The 23,255-nt window shown below is 46.0% G+C and overlaps 2 protein-coding genes across 4 annotated transcripts in view; one reads left to right on the top strand and one right to left on the bottom strand.

Moving 5' to 3' along the window:
* Tcfl5 (transcription factor like 5) overlaps nucleotides 1-10,464 on the top strand; it is a 20,373-nt gene extending 9,909 nt beyond the window's left edge. The window contains exon 6 of one of the 3 annotated variants that reach the window (XM_031372991.1): nucleotides 9,704-10,464. In XM_031372991.1, the coding sequence (XP_031228851.1) occupies nucleotides 9,704-9,826 (123 nt within the window). In that variant the 3' untranslated portion in view covers nucleotides 9,827-10,464. The remainder of the gene's footprint in view (nucleotides 1-9,703) is intronic. The other 2 variants (XM_031372990.1, XM_031372992.1) reach the window with 2 other exon arrangements.
* Nucleotides 10,238-23,255, bottom strand: part of Col9a3 (collagen type IX alpha 3 chain) — a 22,858-nt gene continuing 9,840 nt past the window's right edge. The window contains exons 16-30 of the mRNA XM_031373290.1: nucleotides 22,436-22,489; nucleotides 22,281-22,334; nucleotides 21,722-21,766; nucleotides 21,579-21,632; nucleotides 21,148-21,201; nucleotides 20,530-20,583; nucleotides 20,343-20,414; nucleotides 18,898-18,933; nucleotides 17,721-17,765; nucleotides 16,546-16,578; nucleotides 16,217-16,363; nucleotides 15,967-16,021; nucleotides 15,182-15,364; nucleotides 12,627-12,704; nucleotides 10,238-11,189 (exon numbers count right to left, since the gene is read on the bottom strand). Coding sequence (XP_031229150.1) covers nucleotides 10,999-11,189; nucleotides 12,627-12,704; nucleotides 15,182-15,364; nucleotides 15,967-16,021; nucleotides 16,217-16,363; nucleotides 16,546-16,578; nucleotides 17,721-17,765; nucleotides 18,898-18,933; nucleotides 20,343-20,414; nucleotides 20,530-20,583; nucleotides 21,148-21,201; nucleotides 21,579-21,632; nucleotides 21,722-21,766; nucleotides 22,281-22,334; nucleotides 22,436-22,489 — 1,155 coding nt within the window. The 3' untranslated portion in view covers nucleotides 10,238-10,998. The remainder of the gene's footprint in view (nucleotides 11,190-12,626; nucleotides 12,705-15,181; nucleotides 15,365-15,966; nucleotides 16,022-16,216; nucleotides 16,364-16,545; nucleotides 16,579-17,720; nucleotides 17,766-18,897; nucleotides 18,934-20,342; nucleotides 20,415-20,529; nucleotides 20,584-21,147; nucleotides 21,202-21,578; nucleotides 21,633-21,721; nucleotides 21,767-22,280; nucleotides 22,335-22,435; nucleotides 22,490-23,255) is intronic.

Below are 23,255 nucleotides of genomic sequence, written 5' to 3'. Positions count from 1 at the left end.
TCTCTCTCTCTCTCTCTCTCTCTCTCTCTCTCTCTCTCTCTCCTCTAGGGCCTGCTTAGCTTTAAGTCTGATTATAGGTCTAGAGGCAGCTGTTGGTGGCTCTGATGGACATCAGTATTGTCTTGCCTGGTATTTCTTTTAGACAAAGTCATTGCTGGTTTAGCCTACAATGAAAAATTAATTTCCTCAGTCAAAGGTGGAAAAGACAATCTTTCCAGGAGTTAAGGTGTGAGTTCATTTGGAGGGCAGAGACTACTTCTTTGGGTGAGATAAACCCTTGTGAATCTGAGGGTTCAAAGTTCTCAGCTTCAGTAGGTTTCTCCCACACACCCCTGTCCCAAGTTACAGGATCCCATTCTTTACCAATTAATGCCCTCACTTTAATTGCTGACACCTCCTCCTGAGGCTGGGACTTGAATTTTTGCCGTAATTCAGCCAACCTTCTAATGAGGACTTTGATTTGATTTTCTGCAACTTGAGCTCTGCAGCTGCTGGAGAGCAGACTCTCTTCCAGGGCATACTTAGAACCTTTAGATTGTTTATGTGTACATGAAGCCAGTCAGTTTTATCACTGAGTTCATTGTTCTCCTCCACCATATTCTGATATGTTAGAAGTTGGCTAATTTTATCACAGAGCTCATTCTTTTCCTTTGTCGATTTACCCAGAGATGCTATGAACAAGCAACCAGCATCTTCATTTCCCTTATTTTTCCACAAATTGTTGAAAGTTTTATATACAGAATCATTAAATCTAGTGCACTCACAACTGGTGAATCAGGAAAATCCAATGCATTTGTCTTCTTAAGTTCACACTGTGGGTTTTCAGTACTCTCTGAGCTTCCAGGAGAGGCTTCAGTAATTTATCCAACTGAGTAGCAACATGTTCAACACTAAATGTTGGCACAAGGAAGAGGGGAACAGCCTATTCCAGAGACTTTAAAAATCCGCCCTTAGACTTCTGTGGCTCCAGAACCACTTCTGGTACCAAAATCTGTATTAGTCAGGTTTTCTAGAGAACAAACTTATAGAATGGGTCTACATATAGTATTATATAAACATATATATAGGGGATTTATTAGAGTGGCTTATAGCCTATGGTCCAGCTAGTCCTACCCTGGCTGTCTACCAACAGAAGGTCCAACATTCCAGTAGTTTTTCAGTTGGTAAGGTCTCAGTTTGTCTTCAGTACACACTGGAATCCTGAAGAAATAGACTGTAATGCCAGTGAAGACCAACTTGAAAACAAGAGTTTAAGCAGCTTCCTTCTTCCAAGTCCTTTATGTAGGCAGCAAGCAGAAGGTGTGGCCAGATTAAAGGTGGATCTTCCCACCTCAAATGATTTAGTTAAGAAAAAAAAATCCCTCACAGATGTGCCCAGATTCTTTATTCCAGATGTAGTCAAGTTGACAATCAAGAATAGCCATCACACCTGGGTACTGATTTGTGTCATGTTGTGTGGAGCCCAGCAGGAGTGTGCTGGAAATAAGTTCAGATGGTACAGCAGACCTGGAGCCTTGACAAGGGCACCTGAGAGGCCTCCAGAGAGCCAGCCACACTGAATTGCACCTTGCCATCCTGGTCTTTGTCCCTTTCTATCACTTATGTCTGAGTGGCATTTACATCTGTACAATGTATTGCTGATGAGCTTTTCTTAAGTACACCTGGAGTGCACATAGATCAGTGTTTACTCTAATTGGATCTTTATGGTTATTGATAATATTATTTGCTAGAATAGACTGCTGGTCTGTCTTACAATAAAGCTTTACTATTTGTTAAAAAGACTTAGTGTTTGGCTTTGTGTACCTATTTGTGGTAAATTGTTTATATAACCCAGTTCAAAAAAGTGTTTGTAATTTTTAAATAAAATCTTAATAATATGCTCAAAAAATGAGGCTTTAAAACTAAGGAATATTTTTTTCTTTTTGAGATTATAACATAATTACATTATTTCACCCTTACCTTTCCTTCTAAACCCTCCTATATATACCTCCCTGTTTTCTTTCAGATTCCTGGCCTCTTTTTTTATAATTTTTACATGCATATGTATATATTTATATATGTGAATGTATGTATATTATATATATGTGTGTGTGTGTGTATGTATATAATATATAAGTTCCTAAGTATAACTTACTTAATCTGTATAAGATCATCTGTATATGTGTTCAGGACTGAACATTTGGTGTTGGATAACCAATACATGTCCTTTTCCGTGGGAAGAGACCGTTACATTTCTAGGCTGATTCTGAGACTTAGTCTCACTGAACTTGTAGGTAGTTTCTGGATCAGATTATTGGGCCATCATTGGGCTAAATATACTCAGGTTTGATTATTTCCAAATAATTTTCTGCCTCTTATTTGCATGTATATTCTTATTCATTTATTTATTTATTTATTTTTGAGACAGAGTTTCTGTGTAGCCCTGGCTGTCCTGGAACTCACTCTGTAGACCAGGCTGGCCTAGAACTCAGAAATCTGCCTGCCTCTGCCTCCCAAGTGCTGGGATTAAAGGTGTGTGTCACCACTGCCCAGCTATATTCTTTTTTTTTCCTCCTCCCCTCAGTTCTATATTCTTGTTCTTTAGGATTCAGTAATAAGAGCTCACTCAGCAGATGTAATGTAATAGGCACCTACTCCAGATTCTAGGAACCTGGTGGAGAGGAGGGCACCTGCTGCTTCAGTGGGAAACAGACAGTACACAGTGAGTGCCAGTCAGATTCTGCCATGGGGTAGAAGCCCCCGTGGGCCAGTAGGACTCCAGAGGAATTTGGGTTTTAGTCAGGATGTGCAGGCCCAGGAGCTGCAGTTCCACAGGTTTTCAAGTGGGATTGGCACGTGTCATGGTTGAGGAGAGAACAGTGTCTACAGCTACACTTCTAGGGTTGGAGGGAACCACAGGATTGGCAGCCCAGAGTGCAACGGTTCTAGGGTCTTTCTGAGAACCAGACCCCTGAAAGGATTTTGGATGGAGGAGATAACATTGTTAGACCATGTTTCATATACATTACTTGCTACTGGGTTCTGATAGAAGGCTGAAGCTGTAGCTCTGGAGACAGATTTGGCCAGAGGGCAGGGGAGGGAGTAGCCAGCAATACTCAGCATTGCTGTGGGGTACGGAGTGTGGGACACAATGGAAAGGTTTGAGGATGGCCTGCAGCCCATCTTGAGCAGGGCATGCTGAGTTTTCAGGTCTGGCCAGCCCCTAATGGAGATGCAGGGGTACTGGCAGATGAGATATGATATAGATAGATGACCACTGCATAGCTGAGTTCACAAGCATGTAGGGCCAAGAATACCTGTGTGCCATTACCTAACCCTCAACTGATGTGTTATTACTTTATCCATGCATATAATACAAAAATATTATACAATTAAGTAAGTTATACTTAGGAATTTATATGTTATACATACACACATATATAAACATTCACATACATACATATATACTTAATTTTTTAAATTTTATGTGTATGAATATTTTGCCTGCATGTTTGTCTATGAGCTATATATGTGACTGTGGTTCCCATGGAGGCTAGAAGAGGGCTTTTGAATCTCCTGGAACTGGATTTAAGATGGTTGGGAAAAGCTATGTTGGTGCTGGGAATTGAACCTGGGTCCTCTAGAAGAGCAGCCAGTGCTCTTAATAGCTGAACTCCCCTCCCCCCCACACACATACATACATTTTAGACACAATTACAGGCTTCTATCTTCATCTAGAACCTTTTCTACACAGGCCTCTAAAAGACAGATCTTATCATTATCGGCTCCATAGAGCTGGTGACAGAGTCTAACATCCAGTCTTACTGATGTTTCTGTAAGGGTTCTTAAAATTACCTGTCGAAGCCTTTGTTTTGTTCATCCAGTTTCTCCCTCTTACACTACTGTCTAGCCATGGCTCATGTACAATGTTTGATTCTACCCTTCAGTCTGAGGAACTACAATCTCACCACCCCTGTTTATGGAGGCACTGAAGTTTGAAGAGATCTAGGCAGTGGTCTGTAGAATGTCCCTTTTAGAGTTGGGTCACTGGTGGTGATTTTTTAACTTCAGACATAGTTATTACTTTTTTAATTAATAGCAATTTTTAAATTTTAGACACTAGATATCACAAGAACCCATCCAGGCCTGCTCAGTTCCCCAGGTTGCTTGTGTGTGAATGGTTTTGTCATGAATTACAGGTGCCATCTTATACGAAGTGCTGGGCTTTTTCTCTCCCTCAGTGACACACATATAGACCAGATTAGACCAGATTAAAAGTAAATAAAGGCGGGTTTATTACGTGATGCTCCCGAAGATCAGGGCTGAGGAAGTTGTGCGCCTGGGCTAGGATGGGGAAGTTTTATAGACTTAGGATGTATCAGCTATAAGCTGGGTTTGTGCCCACATATGGTCAAGAGCTGAGCACTTAGGTGGGGATTTGGGTGGTTGACAGCATTGGGGAGGAGGTTGCAACAGCTGCCAAGAATGTGGAACTGGGTTCTTGGAACCATTTCTTTGATAGAGTTTTTCAGTACAGGTGGAGTTGGGGGAAGGAGGGCAGACAGAGCTTCCCAGCTTGTGCAGGGTTCCAGCCTAAACATCCCAACCTTTTTAAGTTTAGGGGTGCTGGTTTATATCTGACTACTTCCTGCTGGCAAGGGACAATGTGGGGGTGGGAGGGGGGAGTCGAGAGTCTGTGGGCTGGTTATGGGTGTAGGATCATTTAGATCACTATCATTCTGGTGATTTTGCAAATCCATTCCTGGAGGAAGAAGAGAAAAGGCAAGGAGCTAAAAGAAAAGACAGACCCATCGGCTCTATGACCAGAGCTAGCCGTGTGAAGATTGAAGACTGCCAGAAAGAGTAGAATGGAGATGTGCCCTGGTTGTACTGGCAGAGTTCTTCAGTTTGTGGAGTGACTCGATACTGGTCTCCACCAGGCCAGATGCGCTTGATGTAGTGGCAGCACAGGAACATGCAGGCGTCACCCTTACCAGCTGCGAGGAGGTCAAGGGCTCTGTAGCTAAGTTTTGCAGGGCCGTTGAAGCTTATGAGAATCTTTTTAAGTTATAAAAAGATTAAGTTTTAGGCATGTTAGTATTATCACTGTAATTTGTACTGAAATCCACATAAGTAGAGAAGGCAGTAGACTCATACCTTTGTGTCATAGTAGAGGCTTGGGAAATGATTTTGGGTTAAAAACATGAACATTCTTTTTTTTATATAATTTATTTTTATTTTATGTACATTGGTGTTTCGACTGCATGTATGTCTGTGTGAGGATGTCGGATCCCTCTGGAACAAGAGTTACAGACAGTTGTGAGCTGCCATGTTGTTACTGGGAATTGAACCTAGGTCCTCTGGAATTGTAGCCAGTGCTTTTAACCCCTGAGCCATCTCTCCAGCCCCGCATGAACATTTTTTAAGGTGAGCTCAGGGAAGACAAACCTGTGGAACAGAAGGGACGAAAGCTTACTTGACCTTGGTTTTTAGTATGACTACAAACTGTGAAAAGGGGCTTTTCCTCTCCATCCAGAACACTGGATGCATGTAAATGTAGCACAATGAGAAGTCCCTTTTAAGTCTATACTTAAGTGGCAACCAAAGGAAATTTAAAATCTTGAGCTTGTGACTATGATCATAGCAGTACTATACAGAATAGTTTATCAGAACTCCATTGATTAGTGTTGAAACTTTGACCCTTTGAAGTCTTGATATACAGCAGTATACTGAGGGGAAGAAGTCAGAAGTAGTTTTCATCTCTTTGTCACCGTGCATCATGTTATCACTGTAGAAGCTTTCATATCTGACCTTCATAACTTGGATTTACCAGCCTCACACTTAGTTCTCCAGTGTTTGCCTTTTGCACACTGTCTTACATTAGCAGACAAGATTGTGGTCAAGATTGGCATGTGGAGCATTAGTGAGCACTGTAACCTAGCACTGTTAATGTTTGTATTTTGCTTCTTGTACTAGTAATACCTATCTCCACAGCTATTTCCCTGGTCACTGGTAGCATTTCATTGTAGTGTTGTGAAAAGCTGTTAGGGATTTGTGACTGTAAACTTCCACAAAATCTTCAAGGCTGCTGAGTCCCCTGTCTCCCTCTTTACAGAAGTCTCTTCCTCATCTCATCACAACACCTACTGCCATCCCATGGCTCATCTGCTTTTCCTTCATCTTGTCACCAAGGGAGGCCTCTTTGCTATAAAGTCACATGGTAACCTGGTTACTCCCAGACCCTATCCTGCCACACAGGGTTTGACCCCAGGCCTTTTTTCCTAACTGAATAAAAACTGCTGCCATCTCTCCTAGTGTTCTGGGGAACTCTGTGGGCCTGTTGTCCTCTGATGGCACTGCCCTGGTCTTTGCCCTGCTTGCTGCTAGCTGAAAAACACCCTACGCGCCCTCTCAACTTAGCCCTCCTCTCAGGTCTCAGGTCTACCTCCAGAAGTTTTTCATGGCTCTCCCAGTGTTCAGCCAGACAGGAGCCCAGACAGGTCCTGGAGACATCCCTTGGCTTTCTGCACTGGCTCTTAGGACATCACCCTCCTGGGGGTCCTCTCAGTCTGTCTTCTCCTCAACTTAATTATGAGATGCCCCTGGCTCAGTCTGGGATCCTGGACCAGAACAGCCAAGGCAAGTGGGGACAGTGTGCCCTTTGTAGACAGTGCCCCGCTGTTTGGGTAGACAGTGGTGTATGTTCCTGAGTCCAAAATTCCTCCATCATCCTTTCCAGTCTAGTTTCAGCCTTTTGCACCCAGGGTAGAGAAGACTTTGCACCTAGCAAAGACTGTACACAGTCTTTTTCAGTACCATCTTTCTTGCAGAGGTTCTGAGGCCTCATGGCAAGACTCCTGAGGGTCTTACCTACCACTGACAGCTGGCATCCCTTGCCCTGTCTGCCTACCAATAATGCTGTGCCCCATGCTCTGGTTTGCACAAACCAGGAGCTGTATTATGTATATGATGGAGAATGTCCATTTAACTGCATCCTTTTATGATCTTATCCAAGTACAGCCCCTGCTGCAAAAACACCCCATGCGCCCACACCAGGTAAGTGTCACTCATGTAGCCTGTGGAGTTGCCCTCCCTGGATGCACTGGGGAACTGAACCCTCTCTTACCACTGAATTCACCAGATATTGGGGGTGGGGTCCAATGTGGAGTTAATACAGCAGGTAATAAACACAGCTTTCCCAAGAAGAGGAAAGACTGCCACCAGCTTGGATGGGCTCTGCAGTGTGGATAAAGAACCTAGCAGCTAGAGCGATTGCCAAGGCTGGTATAGAGAGAGCCCTTTGCTACAGCACAGCCTATACACAGGGGTCCTGGGGTTGGGACATGCAGCTTCCAAAGGTCCTTGTGGGAGCATGGTTGGCACAGATGCAACAGTAGGAAAGCAAGAGAGTCATGCCTCTCAAACATTCCTGGGGAAACTGCTGTTTGTTGTAGAAGTTTTTCCCCTTTAGAACATGCCACCAGAAGTATCTGTCAGTCACCCAGCAAGCACCTATGGCTTGTGTGTCACTGAGTGGCCAAAACTATGGTGATTTGTTCTAAAAATAAAGTATTTTATACAAAATATCCCTGTACTCTTTGTCCTGATCTGTGCCTACGTTGCCCATTTACTGTTCTGGGTGGCTCCTTACTAAGGGTCATGCTCCAGCTTCCTTGGTTTATTCTGTATGCATTAGTTTTGTTTTTGTTTTTGTTTTATTTTTTGTCTTTTTTAGTTGTAGTTTGCTTTACCCATTCTTCCTCTGTCCTTCCTGAATTAAAATTTATGTCCTCTAGTCTATTCCTAATGGATGCATTTAAAGTAAACATTTCTTTTCTCTTTTATTTTTTTATTAGAGTTAGGAGACAAGACCTTATACTACATGTAGCCCAGGCTGGCCTCAGACTATATAGCTGAGGTTGACTTTGAACTTCTGGTATTCCTGCCTCTAGCTCTCAAGTGCCAAAATTACAGGTATATGCCACCACACCTAGTTTTTGTTGGAGATTAAACCTAGGACATGAGTACCCTCACAACTCCACCTTCCTCTCAAGTCTTAGGTCTTCTCCCAGAAACCTTTAGTTGCTGCTCCCATAGTATTGAGCCAGAGATGGGCCCAGGTGGGTCCTCAAGACATTCCTTGGCTTTCTGTACTGGCTTCAAGAACATCTCTCTCCTGAGATATAACAGTATTGGAGCACTTGCAAAGCCCTGGGCTTGACCCCTGGCGCTGGAAAACAAAACTAAACATTAAGATACCACTGTCAGATTATTAGGAAAGAAAATAACCAGTGTTAGGAAAAGATCTGGAGGAATTTTAACACTTGTGTGTGCCCTGTTTGTAAGACGTGGTATAGCTACTATGGAGAACAGTATGACAGTTCTCAGAAAAGAATTACATGACCCAGCAATTCCCACGCAGAGTATAAAAAATCCAAGAGATTGAAAAGACTCAAACTGACATTTGGCTCTGAGCATTCACAGCAGCAGAATTGTCACCAGAGTGGACAAGCAGAATCTTTTATGGACACCCACGACAGTGTTGCACCATGAGAAGGATTGACATTCTGGCACCTGCTCTATGGACACCCTTTGACAAGCTGAGTGAGATAAGCCAGTCACCAGTGTGAGGTGCCTGGAGAGGTCAGACTCAAGAGATGGAAACCGGTGTGTATCAGGGCAGGCAGTGGGATGCCGTGGTTAATGAGGACAGAGTTGCTGTTTGGAATGATAAGAGACATTTTGGAAGAATCTTATGGTTCAGTAAATGTACTTTATGCCTTGGAATTTTTAACTTGCAAGTGATGAAACCACTATATATTTGGTAAATATATTTACCAAAGCAAAAACATACAAACCCTAGATTTATTAATTTCTAAATGTATAACAATGGGAAATAGAACACTGAATGCCCACATCCCTGAGTCCAGCCTTAGACAGTTCACTACCTTCTCACTTCAGGGAGTTAGAGCATTTCCTGCCATTTTCTTTCGTTTGTAGATGGCCATCCTCATGCCTCTGTACTCACAGGTCTATTGTGTGCTTCAGTTGAGATCCAAATATTTGTCCCTTTCCTCTCGGGGTCAGTTATCTTGTAAGAGTTCCCACATTCTGCATTTCACAAAGTTATGGAAATGGTTAACTACTTTTTCCTGTATCTTCTAGATTAACCTTCCTGAGGTATCTCTCCCAATGCTTGGGTCATCAGACTTAGTAGCTATCTGGTGACACTGGGGTCAACCCTGTGTTTAGGGGGCTGGCCTTGCCTAGCCTTTAGACATAAGGCTTTTTAAAAGGCAGAGAGAGCTGGGGGAGCGACCAGAGACTAGCAGCTGGCAGGGAGCTGCTTTTGGTCTATATAGAGCAACCTAAGGGACTGCACCTATCCCTTGGCTGACCAGGGATCCTCTCCAGTGTTTGTGAAGAGATAGCAACCAACCTGGACACTTAACAAATGGTGAAAATGGTATATTTTATTTTTTCTAACCACAAAAAAAAAAAAAATTGACCATTTTGGCAATGTGCTCAGTCACTGAGAATTTATTGGAAAATCTAAACCTGTTTCTCACATACTCCTCACAAAATGTGTACATGTTTGTGATACCTTAGAAGACTGTACTTTGAATAGTTTACATGACTCCTAATTTCAGTCTTTTGTTCTTTTGAAACTAGCAACATGGATATCTTTGAACTCAGTGCATTAACAATCACTTCTTGACTTTAGGAATTTGAGAGCGTGTTTTGCGGTAAAACTGGCAGAAGGCTAAAGCTGACCAGACCTGAATCCCTGGTTACCTGCCCTGCACAGGGCAGTCTGCAGAGCAGCCCTGCCATGGAGATCAAGTGACTGGACTGACCCAGAACCTGGGAGAGAACCGCAGTTCCCGAGGCATCATGCACATGCCTGCCATCCCGGAGTTCAGCTCGGAGTCCTCGAGAGGGATATGGCTCCAGTTGGTGGGACTCCAGTAAGGACTTTGAGAGCACATTTTGTGAAGTATTTATCTAAACAAAATACTTACCCACTAATGTCCGGATGACCATTTGAGGATGAAGACATCTTGATAATTAGTCATTTTTCAATTACCTGTCCGACACCATCATGTGTTCTTAACATGATAACTTTAAAAAAATTAACATCCTTGGTAATTTCTTGAGTCTCGAGACTAAAGAAAACATTGCCGTTTACTTATTTTGTTTACATTTTAAATGTGCCCCTTTAGCAATTGGAAGAAGGTAAATTGTTCTTAACTAGAAGAGGTTTGGAAACTTTATTTCATTTGTTCTGTCCCCCCCTATTTCCAGTCTCATGGTACTCTATTGGAAAATGCAGTGCCATTTTAAAACTTTGCTAAGAATTTTCCAGAGACTTCTTTTAAAGCTCCTTTTGCCCATAAACATTTTCGCAGTACATTGCTTTAATGCCCTCATTTCCATATTGTGAGGCAGTGCTTTATGTGTAATAAACTGTATGTTTGGAACAAAGGTTTCCAGTGAGTAGCTTTATTATTGTGACAGATGGTGCAGTGTAGTTCCTTGAGTAAATACTGGGTGTCAGAGATACTAAGTTTGCAATAGAAAACAGGTGAAGCAGACCTTAAGTTCCTTGCCTTCACCACACTGTAACCAGTACTGATCTGAAGGCTTAGAAGATCGCTTTATTGGTAGTCTATCATAGGCTTTATATAAATGTTATGTAAACAAGTCTCTTGAGTGTTTTTATCTCATGGAATTGTACAAAACTCTTAGATAACGCCATCCCTCCCAGATGCTGGGTTTAAAGTCTCCATCCCTAAGGCCTGTGTCTGAGGTATTGCTGTCACAGATGTATAGGCTGCCATGGATCCTGAAGATGGGACAGTGACAGTGCCACCAATAGATGTTCTTGGGGCCAGGCAGCAGGCCAGAAAGGACCAACTGACTATAGCCAGCCACTGTCCATTCCTGTCCATAGCCACACCGCTCACCCCTGCTGCCTGCTGTAGCGCTCTGTCAGTCATTTCCTACTGAAGTCCTTGTTTATGAGCTCCGAGGACCCGACTTTTCCCCACCTCCTCCTAACACAGCTCCTTGGCAGGCTGAGGTGTCGCAAATCCCTGGGGTTCCCTGAGCACCAGCAGCTCCAGGAAGGCCAGGATCACCGGGAAGGCCAGGCTCCCCATGAGCACCATCTCGACCATCTTTGCTGATACCAGGTACACCTTGAGGCCCTAGAAACCAGGAGAGTGCAGTTAGAGGCCACAAGAACCCTATAACAGCCATTCACAATCTACTTGGAAGAGTCTCTAGTGGCGTACTTCTGAACCATGCAAGAGGTCAGAGATGAAGAGCTCAGGCACAGAGCCCAAAAGACCAAGGGAAAGACAGGTGGCTGGGTAGGAGGTGGGCAGGTAGGTATAGCTGAGGCCAGGCACACAGAGTCACAAAGAGTGTGTCCTGAAGACACAGTGCACTCTGGTCTCAGGAGGGGCTGGAGAAAGAGCTTAACCGTTAAAGCAGTGCTCTTCCTGAGGTCCTGAGTTCAATTCCCAGCACCCACGTGGTAACTGTGGTCTCATGTAACTCTTATGGAATCTGATGGCCTTTTCTGGTGGAAGGATGTACATGCAGACAAAACACCCACGTACGTAAAAGATAAAAGCAAATCTTTTTTTTTTTTTTAAAGAGCATATTTGTTGTTGGCAGGCAGCCTGGGAAAAAGCGACAGTTTTACCTAGGGGTAGTGGGCCACACCCATTCAACATGAGATGCTCTAAATGTGAGGGCATATCTGGGAGTGGCGGCTTAGAGGTGATACTTAAGAACACACAGGTAGACATGTAGCCCAGGGTTGCCAACAGGACAGATAGGAGAACAAATCATCAGAGGGGCGGGGGTGCCTTGAAGAGAAGTTGTGCCTCAGGGAAAGAGGCTACAGAGGAAGGGGGTGCCCCTTGTGAGCCTTATGAGGTGGGAGACACCTTACAAAGGAGAGAGGTTGTGCTTCACAGAGAAGGTAAGGAGGGTCACCCAAGCACATGTGCCCCAGTGAAGAACCCAGAGAGGAGTGCTCCCTGGGATACACAGGTGCAGATGAAATTCCTCAGTGGGCCTACAGGTGTCATAAATTCATCATCCTACGTCAGCCTCCTCAGTGCTGAGAATACAAGTATGTGCCACCACTCCTGGCTCAGAGCACTCAGATTTTACAAGAAGACATTGAACCATGGCCATCAAGGTGATTCCACAGGTAGAAGCCTTCGCTCAAGTCTGGTAACCTGAATTTAATATCCAGGACCCATGTAAAAGAAGAGAACCAACTCCATAAAGTTGTTCCCTAATCTGTGCCAGTGTGTTGTGGTACGCGTGCATGCACATGTTTGTGCACACAGGTGCAACAGATAGGCTCACACATACATGAAGTGAAAATAAAAATCATTCAATGTCTAGGTGTTCAATTAAGAGAAAGATAATTTTCTGGAACAGACAGTATATTTAGTAGGATACAACTTAACCAAACCTACTCAGCTAAAATTAGATACAGAAAAGTTGCTATATTTAAATACTAAAGAGATTATAAAAGCAGTTCCTAACCAGGTCCTTAATGCTCTGCCCAATGAAAAACATTTCCAGCCGTTCCACAGAATTGTGTGATGACAGTGGCCTACCTTGGTATCCCTGGTCCCCAGCAGGCCCGTCCAGCCCTTCACCTGTTGCTCCCTTGTCTCCTCTGTCACCCTGGCCCCCTGCAATGAGAAAAGAGATAGTCGAGTTAGGGCAGAAGCCCACCCACAGTGATGGCATTTCCCATCTTGTTTCCACCGAGCTTGCTGCTTTTTGAAGCAATTCCTGATGTGAGGCAGTTCACCAAAGTGCAGCTTAGTGGAAGTCTGACAGAGTTAGCATGCCTATATCCCCAACACATCAGCTGATACCACCCTTACCTCCAAAATCACTGGGGGAATTTTAGTTTTGTTGGAAATATTTATGCCTCTGAAACAATGTGTTATTTGGTGTTCATGGCTTGTGTGTGTGTGTGTGTGTGTTTTGGTTTGGTTTGGTTTGGTTTTTTTCAAGACAGGGTTTCTCTATATAGTCCTGGCTGTCCTGGAACTCACTCTGTAGATCAGGCTCAGAAATCTGCCTGCCTCTGCCTCCCAAGTGCTGAGATTAAAGGCATGAGCCATCACTGCCTGGCAAATGTTCATGTTTTCAATATGAGTTTTGACCCATGGCTTATCAAAGGATGCTTTATTTTTATTTTATGTTTATTGAGACAAAGCCTCAGTCTGTGGTCCAGGCCTGTAGTTCACTATGCAGCCCATGCTGACTTCCAACTCAGGGTGATCCTCCTGCCTCAGTCCTTCAAGTGCTAGGGTCACATCGGGTGCTACAATGTTTTTAAATATCCCCTAAGTGTTCTTCAAGTCCTTTACCTCTGCATTGGTCTAGTTATGGTTACACAGGGCTGGGGCTACTGCTCCGTGACAGAGTACTTGCCTAGTATGCATAAGGCCTGACCTTAAATTCCTAGCACCTTAAGAAGAGCAAAAGTAAAAAGCAAACAACCTCCAATGTCCCTGGGACAGCGAGGGTGGTTTTCTGCCGTCTCTGAGTCTGGGACAGTGGCACATGCAGGTATGATTGAGGTTCAAATCTAAGGCCATTGTTACTTGTTGAACTATTATACCCAGCTGCTGTTAGGAGGGATGGTGGTGTCTGTAGTTGCCAGTGGTCTGGGGAGGCTGTCACAATGTATGACTGCTAATGCCTTCTGACAGCTCACTGGTTTCATGTGGTGGATCTGAATTCAACACTGCTTCGAAGGAGGTCTCAGTACAGCAATGACCATGGCCTGTGCTAGGTGCTTGAGAAGGTCTAATCACACATGTATATTCTCCACAACGGGCTCATGGCAGGCATCCTAATGCACACTCAAAAACAAAGATGCCCAGTGTCTCACACAGAATGGACAATGTGGAATGCCCACCTTCAAATAGAAAATGTGTTTGCATGGCCATCCTAGCAGGCTTCCTGGAACCTCTGTATCCCTGTCATGGCCTTTCGTGTCCAACTGGTTACCTCAGAGGATCTACACAGGTACATTGTGTTCTAAGTTTTAATTTTTATCCTAGAAGGAATTCAGATGTCAGTTTGGAAATCCTATACATTTTTTAAAATGGCAGTCACTCACATGATACCAGATGGCACAGGCTGCCAACAAAGGCCACACTCTGGAGGAGTGGCAGAGAAAACAGTCATTAGAAAGTTGATTTGGAACAGACACTGCACTGAAACAACATGAATTCTCTATGTTTGCTCTCTGGTGTTGAATTTCTTCAATCTCCAAGGATTTTAGAAACAGGTGAAAATGATGTACAAATTATACCAAGTCCACCCACATTCCAGAGTTTTTAAGTTTAACCTTGAAGATGACAGGGACTCAGAGAATTGCTTCCCGTACAGATAGAACCAGGTGGAATCAGGGGCTTCAAACTTGTCACCAGGGCAACATAAGGCTTGAGAAGAGGCTGGTGCCCCATCAGTTCACACAGTAGGACATCACAACCCCTAGTTTGTGTCTGACGCACCAGCTGTCTTCCAGCTAGCTGTCCATTGCTTGCACTAGTAGCTATGATGTCAGCAGACAAGAAGTAAGGTCTGGCCTGTCTGACTCACACCATCTTAAATACAGCTGAATTAGTTGTATGCATCCGACATTGTCATGTACCACCAATCCTCATTAAAGTCTGGGCTCCAGTGTGAAACTGGGTTCCTATTATTTATTGCTCACAACCCAAACAAATTTTGTTCTGGTGGTATTTGAAAAATATAAAGGTTCCGTGCTTCCCACAGAATGGTAAGAAATTATCTGTGCTGGCCCCCAAAGCACAAAGGCCCAGCCCTCTCCCTGAATGGGTCCTAGAGTGTATGTAGTATAACCAGATTGCTTTGTAGGTAAGCCAAGGAGACTGTGGTATTGCTCTCAGGTCTCATGACCGTGAAGAGAATCAAGGGCAGAAGTGGCATTCTCTCATTCGGGTGACATTGAATCTGAGTGTTCCTTGAGTCCTCTCTTCCCTGGACCTCAGGAGGAGGGTATCTCAGCACAAAAGGCCAGGGCTGTGCTGTTCAGTGCTACAGAAAACTAGGGTTTCCTCGTGTGCCTGAGACCCCATTGTCACAGCAGCATGACCATGTCTTGCTTGAGTCAACTACTTACCTCTTGGTCCAGGATCTCCTAGTTCCCCAGTGGGACCACGGTATCCAGGGGGACCCCGAGCGCCAGGGTGGCCAATGGAGCCTGGAGGGCCTGGAGGGCCTGGGGGGCCAGCTGGACCAGGTCTGCCGATGGAGCCTGGTGCTAGGGGCTTCCTCAGGTGTGCAGCCAACTGCGCAATTTGCTCTTTTGGAAAACAGAGTGCCAAGCACATACTTCAGAGAGGAGTACCAAAACATCTTCATGCAAAGTATAATATAGCCAGCTCTCTGTCAGAAAGGGATTTTCATTTACTGACCAAAAGTGATTATTTTATCTGCTCTAGAGTATGCCAGGGGAGACAGGAGAGTCCCTTCTCTTTGACTACCTCACATGCTGGAATGAGAAGTTCAAAGACACTTGGGAAAGTGTCCCTTGTAGCCAAAGGGCACAGCAGTTCTTCCTTGTAATTGCTTTTTTTTTTTTTTTTTTTTTTTTTTTTTTTTTTCCGAGACAGGGTTTCTCTGTGTAACCCTGGCTGTTCTGGAACTCACTCTGTAGACCAGGCTGACCTCAAACTCAGGGATCCACCTCTCAAGTACAGGGATTAAAGGCATGCACCACCACCACCACCTAGGTTCTTCATTGTAACTGTTACCCTCAGTAGTTAGTCGGGGCTCCTCTGAGTACCCTGCATTGTGTCAAACGCTGGGGAGAGGGTGGCCCTCCTTGAGGTCAGAGGACAGGTAAGGTAGAGAGAACAGAAGGGCAGAGCTGTGTGAGAGACAGGGTATGCATAGGAGACTCACCACTGATCATCCCCCCACATAGCTCCCTGATGCGCTGTTCGCTCGCTTCCTTGCCCTGAAATTCACCCAGGTTCATCAGCAGGTGGGGCAGTGCACCAGTAGCTCTGACCTACCCAGCACCTCATTCCCAAAGCAACTGATAGTTCACAAACAAAACAAACAAAACAAAAACAAAAACAACACCCAACTATGATCTAAGCCTAGCACAAGTCTAAAACCCACAACACAAGAGAAAGAAAAAGCTACAAACCGGAACTCCAGGCTTCCCTGTGATGCCTGGGACACCTTGCACGCCTTGGAGGCCCAGTGGACCTGGGGGACCAGGTACACCCTGGACTCCACTGGTGCCATTGGGGCCCTGGATGCCTTTGGGGCCCAGTTCCCCTCGGCTGCCGGACTACAGAAAAACAAGAGAATAAGGGCAGAGTGAGCCCTCCTTGGGAAGGGCTGGACCTCAGGAATGAGTAGCCACCACATCTTCAATCTAGACAGTACCTTACAAGGCACCTACCCACCCAGAGGTGGATGGGAGTCTATGGGCTCCTCGAATATGTTGTCAAATATCTGGGATGTACTCACCTCTCCTTTTTGTCCAACGGGGCCATTAGGACCCTGTGAAGAGGAGGTATATGCATCAATTATGGGGTATGTGGAAGTAGCTCTGAAAACTGACCTAGCACATGATCAGTGGAGGTCAGCACTCAAGTGCCTCACACACAAACACACTGCCTAGGTTGTTTGTCCCTCTCGCCTACCAATGCAGTTTTCATATCTCTTTCCCCTGAAATTTGACTTCAAGTGGCTGCACGGAACTTGCTCTTACACATGAATGTCACACTTCAAGTCTCTTCACTGTGGTGTTATAAATGCTGAGTCGAACACCTCTGCCATGTGACTCTGGATCTTTCCCTAGCTGGGAAAGATCATTCCAATCAGCCCCAAGTGTGTAAGTGGATTGAATGGACTCTGCTCAACATTGAGAGCTATCGGAAGCTGAGGCAGGAAAGGACAGATGGTGAAGTCCCCACTGGATCACCATTATGGTATCCAGCACCACATAGATGTTTGTAGCTGGCAGGGGCTGGGTCCCACACAGCCCCTGCCGACCAATCCATCAGTTTAAGGGTAATCAGGTGGGGCTGATTCTAAGGCTCTGTCAAGAATTTGCCAAGATAAAGAACAATCAACTGTGATTATTTGTGTTAAAGGTGTAAGAGGTTTACAGTGGCCAATGGTTGCTACCTAAAAACAAGATCCCTGGAGTTAGGCTAGCTTTGTGTCATTTGGACAAAAAGGAAATGCCATTACTACAGAACTGAAATTCCTGGTCATCTTGAAGCCAGAAAGGGCTTCCCATTGGAGACCCAAGGCAGTCCTGTCCCTGCTGCTTTCAGGAGAGCTACGAGTGGGACTCAGTCAGGGTTCTGTTTTATAATAGGCCCAAGTTCTAGATCTGTAAAAGTGAGGTTTTCTCTGCTTAGACCTCAACAGTGGCTGATTCAAGCAAGGTGACCTTCCTAGGCAGAATATGACAAGGTCCCCAGAGAGTCCTACACCTCAGCAGGGAACCACCCTGCCTGTGTCTCCTGGACCTCACTCTCTCCTACCATAAAATGGGATGTCAAGGTCTGGGAACATGGTGGGTGTTATTCATACCTTACCTGTTATCCTCAGATATCTCATCAATGGGACAGTTACCACCCAAATTGACCAGGTGGCTCTCAGTTCATAGTAAGGGGCTCAGCCATACTCACCAGCTCTCCTTTGTCCCCTGGGAGACCATCAGAACCTGCAATGCCCTGGGGACGACACACTGATGTCACCAATGGCTCCTCCCCACCCGAAGCCACATGTCTATTTATTACTGATCCTAAGACTGCACAAGATAGAGCTCCCAAAGCAACACAAAAACCCCAGAGCCACTGTCCAAGAGGACTACAAAACTGAAGTCACTTATTTGCAGTGTGAGGCTTTCCTGCTAGTAGCACCTTGATGGTATTAGATGGAGAAGTCCTGGATCACTCAGAATGGAGGAAGCAGTCGCTGTGAAGATGGATGGCAGCAACCACAGGCCACCCTCTGAGCTGTTTCAGGAAGGACAGGGCTTCAAAGAGAAGCTACACAGCTCTAACCTGCTTTTACAATGTAAGTCTTAGAGCCCAGATTTCACCCCTTGTTACAAAGCCAGATTCCCTAATCAGCAGTAGCTTTTTTCACCCAGGCCATATAGTGATCATCTGAACAACTACTTGTCGTAGAGAGAATCTCTTATAAGCATCACCTGTCAACAAAAAAGCCAATGGCCAATGAGCTGGGGCAAGAAATAGGAGGTGGGACACCTCCAGGGAGAAAGAGGATTCTGGAAAGTAGAGCATAAAAGGGAGATTGAGGAGGTGTGTGTGTGTGTGTGTGTGTGTGTGTGTGTGTGTGTGTGTAAATGTAAGCCGGCAGTTAGTTGATCTCAGGATAGAATAAAGAGAGAATAAAGAGAAATTCAAGGGAAATGCTCAGGAGACTCAAAGAAGGAAGCAGGCCAGGACTAAAAAGAGGTGACTAACCAAGTGTTAGACATAGAATAGTTTGAATGGGTTAAATAAGTTACAAGCTAGCCAGAGAATGAGCCAAAGCTTGTGGCAAATACATTTAATAAGAAATAATTAGTCTCATAGTCGTTATTGTTGGGAACTAAGTGGCTGGAAAGAAAAAACAGATTGAATTTTTTGCAACTTGTACCCAGTAAAGCTGCTGCTGACTTTGTCCCTGCTGATGCCCAGGACTGTTCTAAACGGGTGGAGAAAAACAGGAGCAAAACGGAGGGAAGAGACAACAGGGCCTCTCAAGAGTTTTAAAAGTAAACCCACAGCCAGCTGACTTAGAGCTGACCACAGCCAGCTGACTTAGAGCTGACCTGACCATGCACTGGATTCTCACCTGGTCGCCCTTAGGGCCTGTGGCACCTCCTGGACCCTAGGAGAGGCAGAGAGAAGGTTCTGGATTAGAGGAACCCTGGGAATCCCCATGGCGGGTCACGGCCTCCATAACAGAGGCAGGAACCCCACCTACAGTAGGTATAGAAATTCCTCCTATGGCAGGGGGCTTAGAAACAGCACCCCAGTCCCAGTTGCCAGACCCAGGTCCATAGATAACAGCAGTATACAGCCATCCATGTCCCACAGGTCCTTCAAGGGTCAGCTTTCCCTGGACAGCAGCTGCCTATCACTCAGTGGATAATGAGTTCTTTAAATCAGCTACTGCTGTCTGAACTCTCTCTCTCCCCACCCCCCCTTCTCTCTCACACACACACTCATCCGAGAGAGAGAAAGAGAGAGAGAGAGACAGAGAAACAGAGAGAGAGACAGAGAAGAGAGAGAGCACTGCTCTTATAAAGAACCTGGGTTCGGTTCCCAGCATTGCATCAGGTGGCTCACATCCATCTGTAACTCTAGTTTCAGGGACTGACATCCTTTGGCTCTTGTATACATATGGTACACATACATCCATGTAGATAAGCATCATATACATAAGATTAAAATAAATAAATCTTTGTTTAAAAGAGAATTAAATGTGAAAGCAAAAGCAAGAGCTATCCAAAGAGAAAGCCAGTGAAGTGTCTCCTCGCTGCTGGGACTGGGGCAGACATCAGCAAGCTTTTTCCTCTGCTAGCTTAGAGTCCTCAGAGCTATTGGCAAATTCCCTAACCCCTGGAATTTCCTGACTAGAGGCTAATAAAGCACCCACTGTCTCTGCTGTGTGGTGCTGGTTTCTGTGGCTCCCTGTGTCTCTAGAGGTACCCTAGAGCCTCCAATGGTTGCATGCACACATTTAAAGAGTGTTTTGTCCTTGCCAAGTGGGGATCCAGAAAGCAATCACATAGTCTTTAAAGATCTGATGTCTGGTCAGACATCCAGACTCCTTCCAGGGAACCCCAGGCCTTATCTACTACCCAGTGAGGACCTGAGTAAGCCACAACTTCCTGGGCCCTGTCCTTGCAGATTACCAATGTCACTCACTGGCTGCTGTAGGACCATCAGCAAAGAGTCTTGGAAAGTTATGTTTGAAACACTGGGGTCATTCAGGTTGAGCTCAGACCCAACTGCAGCCCAGGACCTAGAGCCTCAAGTTTCCACTTTTCTCCTCTCCCCAGTTACTGGCTCTTCTAGGCCTGCATACAGGGCTTGTGATAGAGCAGTGAGGATCCTAGATCCCTTCTTGCCCAAGAAGAACACCAAGAGAATGAGCAAGGAAAGGATCAAGGGCACCTGTCCACAGAGTTGGTGCTACCATCCCTGCAACCCACATGGGAATGAGTGGGCTGCTGCTGGTTTGGGTCTACGTAGACTGGTTAGAGCAGGGAGGCACAAGAGAAGGACCCTTACCCGGTCACCCACATCTCCCCGTAGGCCTTGGGGGCCTGGAAGGCCAGGGTCTCCTATGCTGCCTTTTTGGCCCTGTGAATTGGATAAGATTGCAGTAAGTCAGCAACCAGAAGAATCCAGCCAGGAACACTCCTTTCCCCAGCTAACCAGGACTCAATGGCTCAAACCTTACTCCAACTTTACCCACCTGGAAGCCACGGATACCAGGAGCCCCAGGAGGACCTTGTGGGCCAAGAGCCCCCTAAAAGACCAAGATATGAGTGGATATCATGAGATCCAGGGAGTTCCTGGAGGCTCTAGGAGTCTTTGTGACCCAGGAAGACAGCTGTACCTCCATGGGAGGGGGTGCTGAGTGGACAGTGAACAAGTCTTGAGCCATCTCTCTAAGTTGCTAGGTTTGGAGGCACAAGCACAGATGTATTCTGAGACAATTAAGTGTGGGGAATGGATCTCAGGGCTTAGTCTACACCTAAATTGTCAAGCTAGCTGAGTGTCAAGTACTGATACCCAGTGCCTTCCATAGGCCTTAGAGAAAGTTGACTCCACAGGTTATAGTACAAGGGAATTTCCATCTATATTTGCCAGAGTCTCAGCTTCACTGTAGCATAAAGAATGTGAAGCTAGGGGAGCCTAGCATGGCACCATTATTCCAGAGTGTGAGGGATAAAGAAGGTCAGATTCACCCATTCCTACCATTCCCGGGCTTTAAGAATTGGCCCATTTATATACCCAAAGTGCTACCCCTTCTTGCCCATAAACTATGTCTCTGTGACCTTCCCAAGGGGCTATATGTCCTCCTACTCACCACTGAGCCTCTGTGACCAGCCTCACCACGCTCCCCTGGAACACCAACATCTCCCTGTAAGGGAAGAAAAGTTGAGGTCAGGATCCCCTTTGACATATGTGAGAAGGAGCAAGGTTTCTTTGTACATATGAAGAGAGCAGAGTCCCTATGTACACATACAGGAAGGGGCCAGTTCCTGTGAACGCAATGTGGGGAGAGACAGGTCCTCAGTATGCTTAGGCAAGGCAGAATCTCCATATACAACAGGGAAAGGGCAGGCTCCTTGTGTACACATAGAGAGGGAACAAGGTAGCCCTATACATATGTAGAGAGGGCAGGTTTTCCCTGAACACACACGGGAGGGGTAGAGTCCTTGTGTCCACACAGAGGAGGAGAAAAAGGAGGGGCAAGATCCTCCTATGTACACATAGGGAAGGGCTATGGATACTCACAGGGATACCTGGCTCTCCAGAGGGGCCAGCCTCACCCAGCTCCCCAGTTCTACCCTATAAAAATGAGGAGACAGTGAGTTCTATGTTCCCTCCATTCCCCACACAGCTGTGCTTCCTCTCTCTGGAGAAAAACAGCCACTTACCGGTTCTCCCTTCTCGCCTTTGGACCCTGCTCGTCCAGGGAGCCCCTGTCAGAACAGGGATCAAGGGGTCAGAGTCAAGATAGAGGCCTGGTCAGGTTCAGAGTTGAAGCCAAGGTAACAGTCTGGGTCAAGACTGGAGTATGGGTTAAGGATAGTGCTAGGGCTAGGGTCAGGGCTGGGAGCCAGGATCAGAGCCAAGATCACTGAGCCCACAGAGGGCATGCATGTAGAGAATGTTCACAGTGCGATTGCACAGTGTGTCCACATGGGGCAGTGTGCTAGGCCAGGCAGAGTGCCCTCAAAGGGTAAAGCTCATAGTCTCCTCAGCCTGATGCAGAGGCCCTGCAAGCACTCCCAGGCAGCATACTCGGGGTGACCCCACAACATCCAGGATGAACACAGGCTCATTTCCACATGTTCCACAGGTGAGAGTGCAGATAGGCTAAAGTAGATCCCTGACTTCTAGCACAGAGCTGTGCCAGATCCCAATAGATCCATTCCTAGGCCAAATGCAGAAGCTAACCCGAGAGCAACTAACCTACCTAGCTAGGGCACTCACCGGCAGCCCATTGGGGCCTTTCTCTCCTGGGGCACCATTGCGACCAGCCTCCCCCTGTAAGGACAGTGAGTAGGGTATGAGGCCAAATGATGCTGAGGCCTTGGGAAGCTGAACTCCTCCGCCTCCTCCCTGCAAGCACCTGGCCAGGCACCGACCTTCTCACCATCAAGTCCTGGCACACCATCCTTGCCATCCTTGCCTGGCATGCCCTAAGGACAAGGGATGATGTTAGGCCCTTCAGACAGAGAAACACCTTGTCCCCCTGAGAAACCCCTTCCTTACCCTCTAAATTAAAAAAGGCTCTTGAGTGCCTGACAGCGGCTGTGTTTTCCTGGCTATATGCCACCATCAGAGACCTTGCAAGGAAGTACATAGACAGGACCCTCAGGACCCTCAGCATACCCATCCTGTTTGCTGGCCTGACCTATCACCCTTTCATCTCAGGGGTCAGATAAGTCTGATCTTAGACTACCAATTTCTATAGGGATATGGCAGCTGCAGAACTTCAGGCTGGAGCAAAAGGGAGATGAGAGCTGTTGTGGGGTGGTGTCTCAGGCTGCTGGGAGCTGGTAGGTGCTACTGTAGATGTCTGGAACTGCTGGAGGTATTGTGGGGAGGCTGTGGGTTTCTGGGGCTGCTTGAGTAGTTGTTGGGTACTGTTAGGAATACTGAAGTATCCGGAGGGTACTGGGGCTGCTAGGTGCTGCTGTGGGTTTCTAGGAGTTTCTGGGAGTTGCTGGGAGCAGAAGAACCACAGAGAGGCAATGAGGCACTGGAAGGTTAGACTTTGTACAACACAGGCACTTTTGAACAGGGTCCCTGATCTATCAGAGGTCACACAGCTACAAAGCAGGGCCCTGTGAATGGAAGGGACTATGGAAAGAGAACCTGAGGAGAATAGTTGCAAATGGTGATAGCTCAGCTGAGAGGAGTAGCAATGCTGGCGGCAGTTTCTGTGGCCACAACACAGTGCTT

This window comes from Mastomys coucha, unplaced genomic scaffold (assembly GCF_008632895.1).
Source record: "Mastomys coucha isolate ucsf_1 unplaced genomic scaffold, UCSF_Mcou_1 pScaffold15, whole genome shotgun sequence".
NCBI lineage: Eukaryota > Metazoa > Chordata > Mammalia > Rodentia > Muridae > Mastomys > Mastomys coucha.
Note: the sequence above shows the minus strand (reverse complement) of the source record. Positions and strands in the feature narration are given on the sequence as shown.